Below are 19,518 nucleotides of genomic sequence, written 5' to 3'. Positions count from 1 at the left end.
TGGTACTTGTGTCTTTTAGGTTATCCTGGGTTCTCCCTCCTTGCTGTTGGTGTGGGAAGGGACAAGGTGGTTTCTTTCCCTGGTCCTCGGGTTGTGCATGGCTGGAAGGGTAGGACCTGGCTGCGAGGGTGATGTGTGCGGCAGGCAGATCGGTGGCTGGAGGGTCCTGAGCTGCGGTGAGCAGCGTGGCATCTGCCTTCAGGGGTGGATTTTTTGGAGCTAGTGCTCTCCAGCACAGTGTACGGCGGGTGACAGCATGGGACGCTGCAGGAGGATGGCGCACAGGTTGCTGTGACAGCCTTTGCTTGCCTTTCGCTGGGGTTTGATGAACCTCATCCAGGAAGACGAATGGATGTGACAGGCTGACGGTGCCCTTCATGGCCCCCTTTGCTTCCCCGCTGCTGCTGGAGCCGGGCACGCAGCTCCTTCCCTTTCCCTGAGGCGTGATCTCCCTTCCAGACCGCCGTGGGCACGGTGCTGCCCTGGGGGAGAGGATGGTACCGGGGCTCACAGCTGTAGGACTTGGAACAATGTAGCCATTGGAAGGGGCTGCCCAGGGAGGTGGTGGAGTCACCATCTCTGGAGGGGTTTAAGAAAAGACTGGCCATGGCACTTAGTGCCCTGGTCTAGTTGCCATGGTGGTGTCAGGGCAATGGTTGGACTCGATGATCCCAGAGGGCTCTTCCAACCTCAATGATTCTGGGATTCTGTGACTTCAGGCAGAAAAGAAACATTTATATTTTTCTTAGCTGGGAAAGGTTCCTTAAATAACTCCAGTGAATAAATACCTGGTAAAGTTCAAACTTTGTATATGAACCAGGATGAATTTTCAAGCTCTCTCTTGCAATAAAATGGATTTCTTGAGCTCGGGCTTTATTTAGAGAAACCTTTGATTGAAGAAGGGAGTTGGAAGTTGTATCTGCTCTCTCTGTGAGGAGGAGCTGCTCTTCCAGTGGCTGTGGAGCATGGCCTGGAAATGTGGTTGGATTGCTGCTGCTGGAGGGTTCCCAGGAGAGCTTCTCGTGTACCCAGCCAGACAGAGGGTCACGCTCCTCCTCCCCACGGTGGGTCTTGCTGCATCCTCTGTCCCCTCAAGGCCCCGCTGCTGCAATGCAGTCGGCTCAGCCGCCCTGGGAAGCTGGTTGTGCAGGTGCAGCTGCTTGGGATGCTGGAGACCAGCCAGGACCCAGTTCCCTCTGCAGACTGCGCCGGTGTCTCCTAGCTTTCTGCACCTGCCCTCCATGCCATAAAACGTCTTGTTTCCTTTCTTTGTTCCAGCTTTGTTGTGGTTGAACTTGGTTGTTGAAGGGACACTAGAGAGGGAGCCAGTGGTGACCCGCCGGGGTGCAGCTCCCATGGTTTAGGCTGCTCGTTCCTTGGGCTGGGCTGGCCTGAATTTGCTGTTCCCAGAGAGAGAGGAGGGTGTGGGGTGGGCTTGGAGGCTTCTTCTGCAGAGCTGGTCCTGACCGGGGTCTCGGGCAAGGAGGGCATGGTGGAAGGGGTTGGAAGGGGACCAGCTCAGCTGGAGAGAGGCGCAGCTGGCCTGGAGCTTGGGTTCAAGGCTGGGGCTTTAGACTTGGCCGCGTTATCTGGGAGCAGGAGGGCACAGAGGGAGGGCTCTGGGCTCGCGCTGCCTGTTTGCCTGAAGAATTGTTTTGTCCTTGTGTGAAGGAGGAGGAAGCAGAAAGCTCTGTTTCAGCCCCACCTTTGCTCAAAGCTCCAGGAAGTGACCCTGAGCAGGGGACAAAGGGCACCACGCGGGGCTGGGGTTCCTTGTGCCGTTCCTCAGTACGTGTGTGCCCGCGTGGCATCGCCTTCCTGGAAGCACCAGGAGGGCCGCGGCGAGGGAGAGCTGCTCCCCATGAGCCCAGAGGTTGCCGTGGCCTGTGGAGCTGCTGCTGCTGCTGCACTTCGCTTCCTGAACGCTGAACCTGCCCAGAAAACATTATTACGACTTTCTGCCCTGGAGTGAGGTGGTTGTGGCGGGCGTTGGATTCGTTCCCCCATCAGGGTTTCGGGCATTCCCGGGCAACACTGGAGGCTGAAACCGAGGGCTGGTGCTGCTGGCAGGGCGGTGGCCTCCCCTCTGCCCAGGTAAGCGGGGCAGGAGCTGGAGCCGGGACACGCTGCTCCGCTCTGCTGAGCTCGGGACCTGCTGCTGAGCTGTCCTGGCCCCGGTGCACCACGACCTGCTTCAGCTCCAGCACAGAGCTGCTGCTCGCAGGCTGCCCGGACCGGGCTTCTGGCCCCGAAGCCAGGTAAAAGCACCACCGGACACCACACCGTGCTCTTCTTTGCTTGGTGGTGTCTGGTGTGGGATCCCAGTTATCCCAGTGCGGGGAAGCGGTGTGCCCGTGGTGGCGAGCCAAAAGGAGAGGAGAGAGACAGGAACAGAAAGTGAAACCGAGGTGGGCTAGAGTGACACCGAAGGAGGAAAGAATTGACCCTGGGAACAGCATGAAGGCAGAGCAGGGTGTCACCTCCTCCAGAGTCACAAACAAGCTGCAGACGGACACAGCTGTCGAGGCTGGGCGCAAAGGTGCCCACCCCTGCGATGAGAGAGGGCTCGGCAGGGTTGCAGGGCTGTTTCTTGTGCCCTGCCTGAAGTGTTCTGGGTGGAAGCCAGTGCACTTGGAGAAATCGTTTGTCAGTGCCAGAGGAACGAGTTCCTGGAGAGCAATGACTGGATTGATGGTTGTCCCCTTCCTGGAAGGCCACCTGTGTACCGGGTGGCCTTGGCCTCACCCTGTCTTCTCCTTTGTTCCAGCCACTTGCACTCTCCCGGCTCCATGGCTGCTGTCCACGAGTGGTCCTGCACCCGCTGCACCTTTCTGAACCCCGTTGGCCAGCGTCAGTGCTCCATATGCGAAGCCCCCCGCCAGAAGCCCGACCTCAACCACATCCTGCGGCTCAGCGTGGAGGAACAGAAATGGGCTTGTGCCCGCTGCACCTTCAGGAACTTTCTGGGCAAGGAAACCTGTGAGGTATGTGGCTTCACCCCAGAGCCAGGACCCAGCGGCTCCCCCTTGCCCGTCATCAATGGCATCTTGCCCAAGCCTGCCGTGCTCGTGGAGCCCAAGGGCACGTCCAAGGAGGAGGCTGCCAAGGCAGAAAGCAGCAGCGAGGACTCAGAGGGGAAGAGCCCTGATGAAGTGGAGCTGGAGAGTGGCTGGGCTTGCCAGCGCTGCACACTGCACAACACGCCGGTGGCCAACTCCTGCTCTGCCTGTGGTGGCCCACGCAAGCTCTCCCTGCCCAAGATCCCACCAGAGGCGCTGGTCGTCCCTGAGGTCATCACCCCCGCCGGATTTCACATGGCCCCCTCTACCCCGCAGCCTTTAGTCTCTGCAGAGGTCTCTGATGGGGACGCCGTGGCCACCCAGGGCCCAGTGGCTATGGAACAAGAGGCCCAGAAGATACCAGCCTTCAGTCCCTTCTCCCCAGGCCTCCAGAACAACCCCGTGCCCCGAAGCCGCCGGGAGGTGCCCCCGCAGCTGCAGATGCCGGGCCCCGAAGCCTCCCAGCCCGCGGCTCAGGGCGCAGCGGGGCAGAAGGGTTCTCCGCAGGGCCAGGCCAGGGCTGCCCCGGCTGCCCGCTTGCAGGAGCTGCTGTCCAACAAGCGGCTGAGCGTGCTGGACGAGGAGATGGAGGTCAGTCCGTCCCACTGGAAGTGCAGCTCCTGCTCCCTGCTTAACTCCGCCGGGGCCAGCAAATGCGAGGCTTGCGGTGCCCAGAAGGGCAGCGACACCATCAATCTGGTGGGGGACTCGGTGAGATTCACCCCGTGCAGCCCCTCCAGCCCTGACTTCACCACCTGGTCCTGTTCCAAGTGCACCCTCAAGAATCCCACCCTGGCCCAGAAATGCAAAGCCTGCGGCTCCTCCAAGCTGCACGGCTTCCAGGAGCACGGGACACAGGGCGAGCCGTGCCCCCGCTGCCCCGACTGCGGGGCTGGCGACAAGGGCGGCTGCTCCTCGTGCGGCGGCAGGGCCCCGTCCGCGCGCAAGGTCGCCCGGCTCTTCCCATCCCAGCTGCCCACCGGCCAGGAGAAACCGGGCCAGTGGGCTTGTCCCGCTTGCACCTTGCTCAACGAGCTCAAGGCCAAGCACTGCGCGGCTTGCCATACCCCGCAGCAGTACGTGGCCCAGCGCAAGGGCCTCAAGCCCCTGAAGAGACGGGAGAGCATGCACGTGGAGAAGAGACGGCAGACGGACGAGGGAGAGGCCAAAGCCCTGTGGGAAAACATTGTGACCTTCTGCCGGGAGGTGAGTGCTTGCTGAACTCGTCTTGCTCCTGTTTTCACTTGGAGGGGGTCCCCTTCACGCCTCCCCCGTGGGTCTAGGGCATCGCTTGGCACAGGCAAGCTGCCGTCTGTGTCTTGGGTCTCAGAGATCTTCACCTGCAACAGCTGGATGCTGGGTGTTAACACTGAAATGTGCTGTTTTAAACTGGGGCAAGATCATCTCTGGGGTGACGCCACCCATCCAGTTCACTCCTGGTCCAAGGGTGAGGAAGTCTGAGTGTTAAATCTGAAACCTAGTGATATTTTAAATCAGTGAGAGAGAATACCTGGGATCCTGTTTTGGGGTTGTGGGTTTTTTTAATTGCTATGTGTTTTTTAATTGCTGATCGACAGCCAGCTAAACATGAGCCAGCAGCGTGCCCAGGTGGCCAAGGCGGCCAATGGCACCCTGGCCTCTATTAGGAATAGTGTAGCCAGCCGGTCTGGGGAAGTGATCGTCCCTCTGTACTCGGCACTGGTGAGGCCGCACCTTGAATCCTGTGTCCAGTTCTGGGCCCCGCACTTCAAGAAAGATGTTGAGGTGTTGGAGCGAGTCCAGAGGAGGGCGACCAAGCTGGTGAAGGGTCTGGAGGGTCTGACCTACGAGGAACGGCTGAGGGAGCTGGGGGTGTTTAGCCTGGAGAAGAGGAGGCTCCGAGGTGACCTTAGTGCAGTCTACAACTACCTGAAGGGAGGTTGTAGCGCAGTGGGAGTCGGCCTCTTCTCCCAGGCAACCAGCGATAGGACAAGAGGACACAGCCTCAAGCTTCACCAGAGGAGGGTCAGGTTGGACATTAGGAAGCATTTCTTCTCAGCAAGGGTCATTAGCCATTGGAAGGGGCTGCCCAGGGAGGTGGTGGAGTCACCATCTCTGGAGGTGTTTAAGAAAAGACTGGACATGGCACTTAGTGCCCTGGTCTAGTTGCCATGGTGGTGTCAGGGCAATGGTTGGACTTGATGATCCCAGAGGGGTCTTCCAGCCTGGTTGATTCTGTGATTCTGTGTCCATCCTAACGGACATGGGTGTCTTTATAGCAGAGAGACCCTGGTTCGGCTCACCTCCCTCTTTTAACCAAGTGAACAGCTGCTTTTGTAGGCAGGGAACAGCTATTACAGCCAGTGGAGTCAGGCCTGAAGGATGAATGATGAGAGACGGCCAAGTTGCATTAGCAGCTTGCTGCTGCCAAGGAGGGGAGTCTGCCTTGCCCCATCTGGCCCAGCTCTGGGTCGGAGCCTTGGCTGAGCCCGTTCAGCTCACTAAGCTGGCGGTAACGGGCTGTTAGATCAGCGTGGGCCATCTCCTGAAAATCCCCCTCAAATGAAATCGCTGCTACATTCTGACACTGTTTATGGTAAGTGAAGGGCTCTGCAGGGCTGAGGGCAGGGCTGGCAGCGGTGGTGGGACAGTGCTGCTCTGCTCTCGGTGTGCCTGCAGGCTCCCAGCAATGCTCCTGTTGGGGCTGGAACACAAGGCAGCAGCCTTCCTCAGTCCATGCACTCTGGCGGAGGTGGCAGCGAAGGAGGTCACACCTCTGGTCCAGAGTGGTGTGAAGAGGGTTGTTGGCAGAGCAGGAGGAGTGAAGGAAGTCCCATGCCTGGGTTTATCCCCTTGCAGGAGAAATAAGCAGGGCTTCTCGTCTGGCACCATCTGTGAGCTGGCTCATCACTGCCTGGGCATGAGAGGAGTTACCTGCTCCTCTCCCCTCTGCTCTGATGCTTCTTCTCCAGCTCTGGGGCCCCCAACAGAAGAAGGACACGGAGCTGTTGGAGCGAGTCCAGAGGAGGCCACAAAGATGCTCAGAGGGCTGGAGCCCCTCTGCTCTGGAGACAATCTGAGAGAGCTGGGGCTGTTCAGCCTGGAGAAGAGAAGGCTCCGGGGAGACCTTCTAGCACCTTCCAGTACCTGAAGGGGCTCCAGGAAAGCTGGAGAGGGGCTTTTTACAAGGGCATGGAGTGACAGGACGAGGGAGAACGGTTTTAAACTGAAAGAGGGGAGATTGAGATGAGATATTGTGAAGAAATTCTTTGGTGTGAGGGTGGTGAGACCCTGGCCCAGGTTGCCCAGAGAAGCTGTGGCTGCCCCCTCCCTGGCAGTGTTCAAGGCCAGGTTGGATGGGGCTTGGAGCAACCTGGTCTGGTGGAAGGTGTCCCTGCCCGTGGCAGGGGGTGGAACTGGATGAGCTTTAAGGTCCCTTCCAACCCAAACCAGTCTGTGATTCTGTGATTCTCTAATCATTTAGAAATATGTGAAGGGAGACATGGTGGTATAAAGGCGATGAGCTCGTTAGGCTGTCCTGGCGCTAGGGAATTGCACTGCCACGGCTCTCGCATCGCCTCAGTCGTCAGCGCTGGTGGGGCCCGTGGGCTCACATCCAGGCTCCTGCAGTCCCGTTGAGTGCTGTGCTGGCCCAGGTGAGACCCTGGCCGTGACACCAGGGAGGCTGAAGGCTTCTTCCACCTCTGCTGCTTGGAAAAGCCCCGCAGCCACTCCCGGGGGGACAGAAAGCTCACGATGCCCCAGGCTGTGACTCCTGACTGCTGCCTCGCTCTGTGCCCACTCTACCCTGCACGGTGGGTCCCTGGGGAGCCCCGGCTGCACCCCGAGAGGCGAGTGAGGCCGGGGTGCAGTGAGGTGAGCTTGCTGGCTGATACAGCAGAGGCGGCTGCTCGTTAGCTGCACGGATCAGGTGCTCCCCTGGAGAAAGCCAGCGAGCCCCGGGCCGTGTCCTTGCTGGCCCACATCGGTGTTTGCACAGGGACACCCATTAACTGACAAACACCCTTTGCAAAAGAGAAGCTGGAAGTGCTAATTGAGGCACCGTGTGGAAGGCGTTCACGTAGGATTGCAACAAAAGAGGAAGGACAACTGCCAGTTTGGTGTGCATAAAAGCTGATTTAAATCAGAGCTGGCTTTTGCTGAAAGAATATAATTTCCTTTAATTAACAATAACAAAGAAATCCCCGTCCTTATTTCACCCTGTGTTAAACTGTCTGAAAAAGCCGCCCTTCTCCCCTCGGTGAAGTTCTGTGCCTCGGTGGCTAATACCTACGGGACTGTCTGCTCTTCACTCCATCCTGTTTTATTTCATACGCAGCAGCTGTTGCAGGTGAGGACATGGGATACCCTCACTCCAGAATTGCTTGCAGTGCTGTGGTTGGGCTGAATCCGATCGCAAAAGATGCCCCTAACATCCTCCGTGGCTGTGCCAGGGGGTGGCACAGGACTGCCAAGCCCCGCGTGTCCCCTCCGGAGCAGGGCCAGCTCAGCCCTTAGCACAGGGCTTGGGTTGAGGAGTGTTTGCTTGCCAGGTGGCTCCTTGCGGCCTCGCTGCTTGTGTGCTTTGCCATGGGTAGAGGCAGCCAAGGTCCCCCACGGTCCAGCTTTTCGCACCAGCACAAAGTGTGAGACGGTCCCTGCCTGGGGGGGTTCCTGTGAAACAGAAAAAGGCAGATTGGAGTCGCAATCTGGAGCTTGGGGCCCGGAGAGGTCCTGGCAGGGGCTGAACGCTGGACCTGAGGCACGAAACGCCTCGGTGCCGTTGCCAGCGGACACCCGGTCCCAGACCTGCTCCCGGGCACGGCGTCCAAGGGGCTGCCCGGGCCGGGCAGGAGGGCTGGGGGCTGCGCTCTCCCTCCTGGGGGTGCAGGGGGAGGCTTTCCAGGGGACCCCCAGGGAGCTGCGTGCCGCACAGCTGCACACTGATGCTCTCCTCGCCTTTCGCTCTCGCAGAACAAAGTCAATTTTGTAGATGACAGTTTCCACCCTGGGCCTAAATCCGTGGGATTCCCGGAAGGCGACAGCGTGCAGCAGAGGGTGAAGCAGTGGCTGCGACCCCACGAAATCAACTGTAGCATCTTCAAGGACCGGTCGGTGAAGTGGTCGGTGTTTCGGACCCCCAGGCCCTCGGATATCCTGCAGGGACTGCTGGGCAACTGCTGGTAAGGGCGAGCGAGCCGGGCTGACACCCTCCTGCCCCTTCCTCCTTTGCCCCCTCCTTCATCCAGCTCCAGATCAGACCCCTCAACCCTCCTCAAACCCATTTATACCCCCAGGCGTGTATCCCATCCTCTGCCTCGCCCCTTACCAAGCGGCCGCGGAGCTGCACGGCCGGGCAGCTGCCTGCTGCCTGCCCGTGCCCCGCTGAGACCCAACCCGGTCCCGTCCCGCCGGCAGGTTCCTGAGCGCCCTGGCCGTGCTGGCCGAGCGGCCGGAGCTGGTGGAGAGGGTGATGATCACGAGGACGTTGTGCCCCGAGGGTGCCTACCAGGTGCGGCTGTGCAAGGACGGCACGTGGACCACGGTGCTGGTGGATGACATGCTGCCGTGTGACGAGTGTGGATACCTCCTCTTCTCGCAGGTCAGAGGCCCTGGGGGGAACGGGGGTGCCAGGGAGGGGGTGGCCGGTGCTCCAGGGGCAGGAGGAGGCTCCAGGGGCAGGAGGAGGCTCGTCCCTGGCTCTCCTGGGGGAGAGGATTGATGGAGGCAGTGGGAAGATATTGCTGTGGTTCGTGTGGGGCTGCACGGGGTGTCTGCAGCTCAGGACCCTGCTTTTTGCTGCACCTTCAGGACAGCTGAACTCTTTGAGGTCATAATATCGATCTCTTTAGGCCCCTTTTGGCATTTTCCAGGCTGCAACAGAGAAGTTTCATGTGCAGTTGCTTTTCCCTCACTCCTCCCTGCACCGCGGCCCCTTCACTCGTGGGGGAAGCCATCCTCCTTCTTCTTCCCAGCGAAAGGAAAAGCTTTTAACCCGTGTGTTTGGCACTGCGAGGGGCTGAGGGAAAGCTGTTGCTTTCCTCTGCGGGGTGGTCTGGCAGCTTGGCTTTGCCAGGGAGGGACCGTGGAGAAGGAGACAAATCACAGCCTGTTCTGAGCCAGCGCCTGGTTGCTCTGAGCACGCTCGGGTGGCATCTGCTAGGATTACCGAAGGTCCCTCAGCCACTTCAGGACGTCACCACGCGTTCTGCCCTGCCCTGCCTGCCAGGCCCAGGGGCGCTTGCTGGGATCGCATCCATGAAGGAGACTGAGAACGTCTTCATTGCAACTCAGGCAGCAAAATCTGCCGAACAAAACCAAGTGCTGCTGTCAGGAGAAGACAGGGACCTGGGACCATTGGGTTGGACTTCGCTCTGCAAATCCCAGTCCTCTGTTTTAAAATACACATGGCCTCAAACCGCATCGTGCGTGGGACAGGGCTGGCTGGGGAAGGCTGGAGAGCTGGGCCTGTGTGAACCGCATGAAGTTCAGCAAGGCCAAGTGCAAGGTCCTGCACGTGGGTTGTGGCAATCCCAAGCACAAACACAGGCTGGGCAGAGAATGGGTTGAGAGCAGCCCTGAGGAGAAGGACTTGGGGGTGATGGGTGAGGAGAAACTCACCATGAGCCGGCAACGTGCGCTGGCAGCCCAGAAAGCCACCCGTGTCCTGGGCTGCATCCCCAGCAGCGCGGCCAGCAGGGCCAGGGAGGGGATTCTGCCCCTCTGCTCCGCTCTCGTGAGACCCCCCCTGCAGTGCTGCGTCCAGCTCTGGGGGCACCAACAGAAGAAGGACACGGAGCTGTTGGAGCGAGTCCAGAGGAGGCCACGAAGATGCTCAGAGGGCTGGAGCCCCTCTGCTCTGGAGACAGGCTGAGAGAGCTGGGGCTGTTCAGCCTGGAGAAGAGAAGGCTCCAGGGAGACCTTCTAGCACCTTCCAGTACCTGAAGGGGCTACAGGAAAGCTGGAGAGGGGCTTTTGACAAGGGCATGGAGTGACAGGACGAGGGGGAACGGTTTTAAACTGAAAGAGGGGAGATGAGATGAGATATTGGGAAGAAATTCTTTGCTGTGAGGGTGGTGAGAGCCTGGCCCAGGTTGCCCAGAGAAGCTGTGGCTGCCCCCTCCCTGGCAGTGTTCAAGGCCAGGTTGGATGGGGCTTGGAGCAACCTGGTCTGGTGGAAGGTGTCCCTGCCCGTGGCAGGGGGGTTGGAACGGGATGAGCTTTAAGGCTGCCTGGCTGCTTTCTCAGCAGGGTGGGGGATCCCCCCAGGAACACGGAGTGGGGCAAGTGGTGGCCAGCGCTGCTGGAAGCCAGTCTTGTCAAGGAGAAACTTTGGAGAGGGGAAAGAAGGAGCCTGTGTCTACATTTTGCCCCACAGTGGATAGAGAGGATCCAGTCAGATGCATTATTTTCAGCGCAAGATTTACCTAGTTTTGGTTCTTTTCTTTTCCATCTGTCTTTCCTCTCTCACAAATTTCAAGTCTGCTTTTTTTCTTTTTGAAGACTGAAGGTTTTCACACAGGCTGGGCTTGCCTTGTCTTTCTTATCAGGGGCGTCTGAATCACGCCAAGGTTTTTCTGCTGAGTGTTTAGCTGGGTGAATTGGGTGTGGGGACCAAAAACGGAAAAATGGAGAGTTTTAAAAATAAAGGAAAATCAGGCTGTTCTCAGAGCTCCCTGGCTGTGGCTCCGGCAGAAGTAAACAACGTGGATTTTGTTGAGTGAGGGACTCAAAAACCCGTGAAAAGCACTTGTAAGCCTTATCCACGGGAAGGAAACCTTCACCGCCCTCCTCTCCTCGCCCAGCTCTTGGCTGCCACCTGCGAGTCGCACAGTCACCATGTCCTGGTGCTTTGGGGACGCAGAGGCCAGCAAGTGCCTCCTTCCCTCCTGTCCTCACACGCCTTCCTCTGCTGTCCTCGCTGCAGGCGCGGGCTGGAGCGGAGGCGTCTCCCCCCCAGCCTCAACGTGCCCAGGACGAGAGGGAAAGCAGGGCTGGTGCCCGCAGCCTGCGGCACGCTGAGACCTGCAGCGGGGCTTGGGCACGGGGGTAAAGGCTGCACCCTGAGCTCGCGTTGCCCCTTTGCAAACCTCTGGGTGCGTTTCTTTTTGAACCCGGCATCGGCCCCGCGATGCCAAGAGCACTCGCCTGGCGCCAGGGCGAAGGGACTCCAGGGAGAGTTGCCCCCCTGCAAACCTTGTATCTCCTCTGCTACATCTGGCCACTGTCCCTGTGCTGGAGCAGAGGACTTTGCCCGTCTGCCTGGGAGTCTTTGGAGCTTGTCCTTGAAACAGCGTCTCTGTACCACGGGTGGGATCTGATTGGTCCCGTGTGTGCTCCAGGCAGCCTCACAGGACGGTTAAGGGTGGGAAGGCACCTCTGGAGATCACCCAGCCCAACCCCTGCCCAAGCAGGGTCACCCAGAGCACGTCGCACAGGGTCGTGTCCGGGCGGGTTTGAATATCTCCAGAGAAGGAGACTCCCCCCCTCCCTGGGCAGCCTGTGCCAGGGCTCTGGCACCCTCACAGCAAAGAAGTTTTTCCTCATATTGAGATGGAACTTCCCATGTTTCAGCTTGTGCTCCTCTGCCAAAGCTGTGTTGGTTTTGGTTTGCAACAGTGTGCGAGTGCAAGGCAGCTGTTCCAGATGTGCTCCATATCCTCTTCCATTATTAAACCTTTTTAAATCCAGGTTGAAGCAGCAGGAAGGGACCGTTAGCTTGCGAGGTGGACGCCCACCGCTGCCAGCCTGACCTGCCTGGGCACCCCGGGGTGCAGCTCTGTCGGCGTTGGGGCCTCTTGGGCGTCGCTCCAGGACGTTTTCCCAAGGGGAATTAAACTGTGCAAAGAAAACGCTGAGCGGGGAGTGAACGGGGTGACGTGGACAAGCTCCTGGTGGCTTGGCCTTGCTGTGCCCGCCTCTCCATCGCCCATCGCAGCGGGAGGGCTGGCAGGGGTGGGTGAGAGGGGCTTTGCCTTGTCTGCCCACGCGACCTTTGCTTTCCCCTCTCCTTCCCGGGGCGGCTCGTGACGTGTTTCTCCTCTTTCCGCAGGCCCAGAGGAAGCAGTTGTGGGTCGCCCTCATTGAGAAGGCGCTGGCCAAGCTTCATGGTTCGTACTTTGCCCTCCAGGCGGGGCGTGCTATTGAAGGCCTGGCTACGCTAACGGGTGCCCCCTGCGAGAGCCTGATGCTGCAGGTCAGCTCCACTAACCCTCGCGAGGAGCCCATTGACACTGACCTCATCTGGGCCAAAATGCTGAGTTCAAAGGAGGCTGGGTAAGCCGAGGCAGGAGCAGGGATGCTCGGAGAGAGGGGCGAGGGGGGCCGTTCTCGTCTGTAGAGGCTCAGAGGAGAGGGGCTAGTGGTAGACACCACCACCCTTGGCATTCATCTGGAGCGTTGGCAGAGCTCCCCCTCTAAGCTCTAAGAAATTATTTCTCCTTTGTTTAATTTTTATATGAAGTTAAAATCCTGGTGAACTCCCCTGTGTGTGTTGTCTGCTGTCTCATGGGAGTTTGGAAGTGGCTGGCATTGAGCCCACTTGCTTTGCTTGGAGGTTTTTTGGATTGTTGAGTGCTTGACCCTGCACGTATCTCCCACCCATACGTGGCATCTTTGCTGGCCGTACCTGGGCATGACTATGGGCAGTCCATAGGAGACCAAACAAAAGGAAAGACCTCGTGGTCAGCACTCTGGCAGGAGGGCAGTTGGGTTCCTGGGCTCTGCGCAGTGGAAATCAGAGTGATTTCTGTGGGGATGGCTGAAGGCAGGGTTGTTCCTGCCAGCATGTGGTGTCACAGAATCCCAGCCTGGCTGGGGTTGGAAGGGGCCTCTGGAGATCATCCAGCCCAACCCCTGCCAAAGCAGGGTCACCCAGAGCACGTCGCACAGGGTCGTGTCCAGGCGGGTTTGAATATCTCCAGAGAAGGAGACTCCCCCCCTCCCTGGGCAGCCTGTGCCAGGGCTCTGGCACCCTCACAGTGAAGAAGTTTTTCCTCATATTCAGATGGAACTTCCCGTGTCTCAGTTTGTGCCCATTGCCCCTTGTCCTGTCGCTGGGCATCACTGAGAAGAGTCTGGCCCCATCCCCTTGACACCCCGCCTGAGGTATCTGTGAGCATTGATAAGATCCCCCTCAGTCTGCTCTTCTCCAGCTGAACAGCCCCAGCTCCCTCAGCCTCTCCTCGTAGCAGAGATGCTCCAGCCCTCTGACCATCTCCGTACCCCTCCGCTGGACTCTCTCCAGTAGTTCCTTGTCTTTCTTAAGACAAGAACCTTGTCCCCCCAAGTCTGGCTGGTGCAGACCTCCCGCCCCGAATAGCCTGTCCTCAGCCCTGCAGACTGGGCAGGCTGCCTGCAAAGAGCCACTTGGAGAAGCTCAGAGGAGCTCGGAGAAGCTCACCACAGAGCCTGGGCTCCAGTGTGCATGTGAGCGGGTGGAGGGAGCTCCAGGCACTGCTCCGGGGAGGTTAATGCTGTGGCTGCAGAGAGGGAATATCCAGGACACTCCTGGGGGGAAGACCTGTCCTGTGCCTCGAGTGGTGGGGGATGAGCTTCCCCCCCGCGCCAGGTCTGGCAGGACACCGAGGGTTTTGCTGTCCCCCGTGCAGGTTCCTCATGGGCGCGTCGTGTGGCGGAGGCAACATGAAAGTGGACGACGTGGCCTACGAGAGCATGGGCCTGCGCCCGCGGCACGCCTACTCCGTCCTGGACGTGCGGGATGTCCAGGGCTTCAGGTGAGTTCGGGGTGGGGGCTGGCGTGGGACGGCAGATGGTCCTGCCAACCCTGGGGACAAGACCTCGGGGGCTCTTCGGTGTCCCATCATGGCCAGCAAGGGCTGTTTCTCTGTCCCAGGGTGTCACAGAAATGCTGTTGCCATATAAGCCGTGCTCCCCGTCCAGGGCCGCTCTGCACCGGGACACCCAGTGGTGCAGGGTGGTTCGCCTGCTCTTCTCACACGATGCAGAGGATTGAGTTGAGCTCTTTCAACTCAACGAGGCAATCAGGGCATCCTCCTCACCTTTGGAGGGTGGGGGGGATAGAAAGGGGTGCTGCCCCCGACAGCGTGGGTGCTCTGTGAAGCCCCATTTTCATCCGTGTCACTCCTGGGCTCGTGCAGCTTTGGGCACACGCTCGGCAGCCCCGTCCCTGCAGCGCCTGGCTGGGGTCCCTTGGGGCAGGGGACACCAGGGAGGAGCAGAGGGAGCTGCAGCAGGTCCAGAGCTGCAGGACGTGGGCATGGGGGGGCCGTGGTAGGGGTGGCAAGTGAGGTCTGGGATGCTGTGAGGGCTTTGCAAGGCAGGGGCAGAAGTGGCGTGGTGCCTTCTGCGGGGGGCTGGCTGGGTCTGCAGGGCAAGGAGAGCATCTCAGAGGTGATCTTCCTCATGCTCCTTCCTCCTGGGCCTCTGACACCGTTTTTTCCCCTTCCCCCAGGTTACTGCGGCTCCGAAACCCCTGGGGCCGCTTCTCCTGGAACGGCAGCTGGTCCGACGAGTGGCCGCACTGGCCGGCTCCTTTGCGTCACGACCTGATGCCCCACGGCAGCAGCGAGGGCGTCTTCTGGATGGAGTACAGCGATTTCATCAAGTACGGTCGCGCCCGAGGAGGGGGAGGCTGTGGGGCGGGGAGCCAGGCAGGGCACAGACAATGAGACGTGGGGGTAAAGATGGGGCAGGCAGGGCCGGGCATCCCGGGGGGTGGGTGACCTCCCGGTGCCTGCTCCTCCGGCTGGGGCGTGGGAACAGAGCAGTGCCCCCGCAGAGGACCCCGCCGGGGCTGAGCCCACCTTCCCCACAGGTATTTTGACTCCGTGGATATCTGCAAGCTCCACTCGGACTGGCACGAGGTGCGCGTGCAGGGCATGTTCCCCAACAAGGCCAACGGGCCGGTGACGGTGACCTCGCTGACAGTGCTGGAACGTGCCACCCTGGAGTTTGCCCTCTTCCAGGAGGGCAGCAGGTGAGCTGGGCAGCACACGGGCAGCGACCTGGACCCAGGAGAGATCCCAAACACATCGCCCTCTCACCCCATGCCGTCCCGCGGGGTGGCAGAGCTCAGGGCTGGGCCCCCGCTGCCATTTCTCCCAGTTCTCAGGGTCTGCTCGTGTTTTAGCAAACCCCAGCCCCGAGTGCACGCTGGTTCCTGGGCTGGGTGCTTGGGGCAGTGGGGGGACTCAGTTCTGGGCCCCGCACTTCAAGAAAGATGTTGAGGTGTTGGAGCGAGTCCAGAGGAGGGCGACCAAGCTGGTGAAGGGTCTGGAGGGTCTGACCTCCGAGGAACGGCTGAGGGAGCTGGGGGTGTTTAGCCTGGAGAAGAGGAGGCTCAGAGGTGACCTTAGTGCAGTCTACAACTACCTGAAGGGAGGTTGTAGCACAGTGGGAGTCGGCCTCTTCTCCCAGGCAACTAGCGCTAGGACAAGAGGACACAGCCTCAAACTTGGCCAGGGGAGGTTCAGGTTGGCCATTAGGAAGCATTTCTTCTCAGCAAGGGTCATTAGCCATTGGAAGGGGCTGCCCAGGGAGGTGGTGGAGTCACCATCTCTGGAGGGGTTTAAGAAAAACCTGGACATGGCACTTAGTGCCCTGGTCTAGTTGCCATGGTGGTGTCAGGGCAATGGTTGGACTCGATGACCCCAGAGGGCTCTTCCAACCTGAGTGATCCTGTGATTCTGTGTGATTCTTCCTCTGGATCTGCTGTCGTGCCCATGGCCTCCACGTGCTCTGTGGGGCGGCGCTCGGGTGACGTGGGCCTCTTCTCCCCCTCCCGGCGCAGGCGGTCGGACACGGTGGACAGCCACTTGCTGGATCTGTGCATCATGGTTTTCCGGGCCACCTTCAGCAGCGGGAACAAGCTGAGCCTGGGCCGGCTGATGGCTCACAGCAAACGAGCCGTCAAGAAGTTCGTCAACTGCGACGTCATGCTGGAGCCGGGCGAGTACGCTGTGGTGTGCTGTGCCTTCAACCACTGGAACGCCGCCCAGGGTAAGGGGCTGGGCTGCCCTCCCCGCAGCCATGGGGAGACCTCTGGGGGGACACAGGTGACAAAGCCCTCCATCTTCACCGGGGGGACTTTGCTGGGGGTGGAGGTTGCCTCCATGTGAAGCAGCCCAGCAGCACTCTGCTCCCAGGGGTTGGGGGCTTGGTGACAGTATTATTGATCCCCCCTTTCTCCTTGTGTCTCCGCAGCGTCCAGTCCCACCAGCAGCCGACCAGCCACCGATTATTCCAGCTATATCCTGGCCATCTACAGCTCCCGCCTGGTGATGGTGGAGCAGGTGGAGGCGCAGCCCACCACGTTGGCCGATGCCATCATCCTGCTGACCGAGAACAAGGGCGAGCGGCACGAGGTGGGCGCGGGTGGCACGGGGCAGGGGCTGCGGTGGGGAGCGGGGCGACGCTGCCGGCGGGAGCCTGGACCCTGCCTCGGCCGTGTCCGTAGTCTGGCAGCAGTCAGGCAGGGCTGTGCCAACTCTGGCTGCCACCTCATCCCCTCCTACCCGCTGGGTGCCCACTCTGGGGGAGCATGGGGTACCCCAGCAGCTGGGCAGCCCTTGGCTGGAGGTGGAAATTGCTGGTCCAGGGGCTGAGATTTGGAGGTAGGGGGGTGCCCGGAGGGTTCGTGCCCCTGACAGTGCTGTTTGCCACAGGGCCGCGAGGGCATGACCTGCTACTACTTGACGCACGGCTGGGCAGGGCTCATCGTGGTGGTGGAGAACCGGCACCCCAAGTCCTACCTGCACGTCCAGTGCGACTGCACCGACAGCTTCAACGTCGTCTCCACGCGCGGCAGCCTCAAAACGCAGGACAGCGTCCCCCCCCTGCACAGGTCCGGGGTAGGCAGGGGTGGGCCGGTGGGGGGCTGCCCGGCTGCTGGTGGCCCCTGGGGAGCCGGGAGCACTGGGGTGACAGCTCGGGGGTGGGATTGCCGGGGCGGAGGCAGCTGCCTGGCGCTGAGCCCCTCGCTCTCTTCGCAGGCAGGTGTTGGTGATCCTCTCCCAGCTGGAGGGTAACGCCGGCTTCTCCATCACCCACCGCCTGGCCCACCGCAAAGCCACCCAGGCCTTCCTCAACGACTGGATGGCGACGAAGGGCACCCACAACCCGCTGCTCACGCCCGAGGTGGCCGGGCTCCACGGCCCCCGGCCCCTATGACGAAGCGCCTCCCCCTCCCCGCTTCCCCCTCCCCGTTCTTGTCACCGAGCCTCCGGCCCGGGGTCACCCCCCGAGCTGCCAGCGCTGAGCCGGGGGGCAGAGCCGGAGTGTCACACCCAGCCGGCCCCCCGTGCACTTTATGAGAGCGGCTGGGGGCACGGGGCCATCTCAGGATCCCACCTGCCCCGTGCCCGCGCTGGGGCCCGCTGCCCTCGGCCTGCCCCGGGCGGGGGGCTGCGGGAGCGGGGGGGCTGGAGGCACCACGCTCAGGACTTTGCCCCCTCCCGCGGCGCCGGGGCCCTGGCGCTGCAAAGAAATGAATATACCTCTGATGTCTGTCTGTCTGTGTGACCCTCCGTCTGTCCCCCAGCCCTTCCCGCTGTCTTGTTACCCCCATCGTCCGCTGCCAGGACCAACGTGGCACTGAGGTGCCAGAGCCGGGTTAGGGGGTGCTGGGGTCACCCCGCTGCGGTGCTGCCTGTGCTGGCTGCTTGTGGCGGGGATGCGCTGCGGTGCCCGGACCCCCCACCCACCTCCCCCATCCTGGGTGCCAGGGCCGGGGAGGAGGGGGCTGGTTTAGAAAGCTGCTGCTGCGGGGTTCTTGCCACACCTCGGGGTGAAATGCAGAGGTGCCCTCCTCTGCCCCTGCTCCAGGGCAGGCAGCGGGGCCATGGGGCAATGCTCGGGGGGGGCTGCGGCACCAGGACCCCCCCTCAACTCCTCACACAAGTGTTACTATGCAAAGGCGGCCGCTGGAAGCAGGGCCTGGAGAGAAGCCATGCGCCCGAGCTGGGCTCAGCGCCCCGGCACTGCCCCGCGGGGGCCACCCCTCCCTGTCCCCTGCGGGTGGAGGGCGGCAGGTACAGACCCGGGGTGCGGGGAGCAGCTCCCCGCGGCTTTCCCACGTTGCCATGTGGGTTTGGGGTGGGGGAAAGCAGAGAGCCCCATCCCTGAGAGGCCAAGTCCTGTGGACCATAGCGAGCACAGGGCGAAAGCTTGTCAGACCCTGGGGGTGCTGCTGGCCCCGGTGGGTGCTCCGTGGTGGGGGCTCACCCCACGCTTGCGGGGTGTCGTGGCTTGGCGTGGGCGTGCGTGCGTGTGTGTGTGTTTTGGGGGTCCCCCGGTGTTTCCCTCCCCTTCCCGGGTTGCTTCTGGGGGACGGTGGGAGATGCTGGGCCCTGTTCTGGTGGGGACCGTGCTGGGGGGTGCAGCTCACACCCCACACCCTGCGCCCAGCCGGCCCGGGCAGGGGGGTGCGGGCTGTGGGGTTCGCCCAGCGTGTCCCTCTGTCCCCTGTGCCCACCCCGGGAGCCGGGGGGTGGGCAGGGGGGTGGGCTGCCCTGGCCCCCTCCAGCCCCCCCGGCCACGGCGTCTGAGCCAAGCTCTGTCTGTATTTTTGTTTGTTGATTTCTCTCTTCCCTGCTCCTTCCTCCTCGACATGGTTTGTCCTTCACTTTTTTCCCCCCTCTTTCTGTCTTTCTGAGCTGTGAATATTTTTAACCCTGTAAATACTGCCCAGCTCTGAAGAAAACATAGGATATTTTATCAATTGTAAAGCAGATCAAGTAATCCCTGTATGATACGAATTATCCATGGATGGTTTTCAAACTCAGGTTCTGACGGACCAAATAAAGTTTTGTTTTTTTACTGAAGCTGCCGTGGGTTTGCTGGGCTTGGTGGGATGGGGAGGGGAAACCGTGAGGTCCAAGCAAAGAGTGGAAGGTGTTTCCATGGGGTGGTGGGTGTGCGTCAGTGCCCTGAGAGCAGAGCTGAGCCGAAAAGAAGGGTGAAGTGGAGATCCAGTTTGCTGATGACACCAAACTGGGAGGAGTGGCCAGTACCCCAGAAGGCTGCACTGCCATGAGCGAGATCTGGCCAGGCTGGAGAGCTGGCGGAGAGGAACCTCATGGAGTTCAACAAAGGCAAGTGTAGGATCCTGCACCTGGGGAGGAATAACCCCACGCACCAGTACAGGCTGGGGGCTGATCTACTGGAGAGCAGCTCTGCGGAGAAGGACCTGGGAGTTCTGGGGGACACCAAGTTCCCCATGAGAACATCAATGTGCCCCTGGGGCCAGGAAGGCCAATGGTGTCCTGGGATGCATGAGGAAGAGTGTGGGCAGCAGGTCGAGGGAGGTTGTCCTCCTCCTCTACATGGCCCTGGTGAGGCCACACCTGGAGTAACGGTGTCCAGTTCTGGGCCCCCCAGTTCAAGACAGACAAGGAGCTACTGGAGAGAGTCCAGCGGAGGGGTACGGAGATGGTCAGAGGGCTGGAGCATCTCTGCTCCAAGGAGAGGCTGAGGGAGCTGGGGCTGTTCAGCTGGAGAA

The 19,518-nt window shown here is 60.8% G+C and overlaps 1 protein-coding gene across 11 annotated transcripts in view; it reads left to right on the top strand.

Moving 5' to 3' along the window:
- The window catches only part of CAPN15 (calpain 15), a 62,958-nt gene extending 45,429 nt beyond the window's left edge, over positions 1 to 17,529 (top strand). For 10 of the 11 annotated variants that reach the window (XM_068420173.1, XM_068420180.1, XM_068420175.1 and 7 more), the window contains 11 exons: positions 2,768 to 4,265; positions 8,013 to 8,221; positions 8,457 to 8,640; positions 12,091 to 12,314; positions 13,649 to 13,774; positions 14,473 to 14,625; positions 14,836 to 14,997; positions 15,811 to 16,019; positions 16,224 to 16,384; positions 16,685 to 16,863; positions 17,012 to 17,529. In XM_068420173.1, the coding sequence (XP_068276274.1) occupies positions 2,768 to 4,265; positions 8,013 to 8,221; positions 8,457 to 8,640; positions 12,091 to 12,314; positions 13,649 to 13,774; positions 14,473 to 14,625; positions 14,836 to 14,997; positions 15,811 to 16,019; positions 16,224 to 16,384; positions 16,685 to 16,863; positions 17,012 to 17,189 (3,283 nt within the window). In that variant the 3' untranslated portion in view covers positions 17,190 to 17,529. Of the gene's footprint in view, positions 1 to 2,767; positions 4,266 to 8,012; positions 8,222 to 8,456; positions 8,641 to 12,090; positions 12,315 to 13,648; positions 13,775 to 14,472; positions 14,626 to 14,835; positions 14,998 to 15,810; positions 16,020 to 16,223; positions 16,385 to 16,684; positions 16,871 to 17,011 lie in introns of all 11 variants that reach the window. The other variant, XM_068420179.1, reaches the window with a different exon arrangement.
- The last annotated feature ends 1,989 nt before the right edge of the window (positions 17,530 to 19,518 follow it).

The sequence above is a fragment of the Nyctibius grandis genome, chromosome 30 (assembly GCF_013368605.1).
Source record: "Nyctibius grandis isolate bNycGra1 chromosome 30, bNycGra1.pri, whole genome shotgun sequence".
NCBI classification, from domain to species: domain Eukaryota; kingdom Metazoa; phylum Chordata; class Aves; order Nyctibiiformes; family Nyctibiidae; genus Nyctibius; species Nyctibius grandis.
This window is presented reverse-complemented; position numbering and strand designations above follow the sequence as displayed.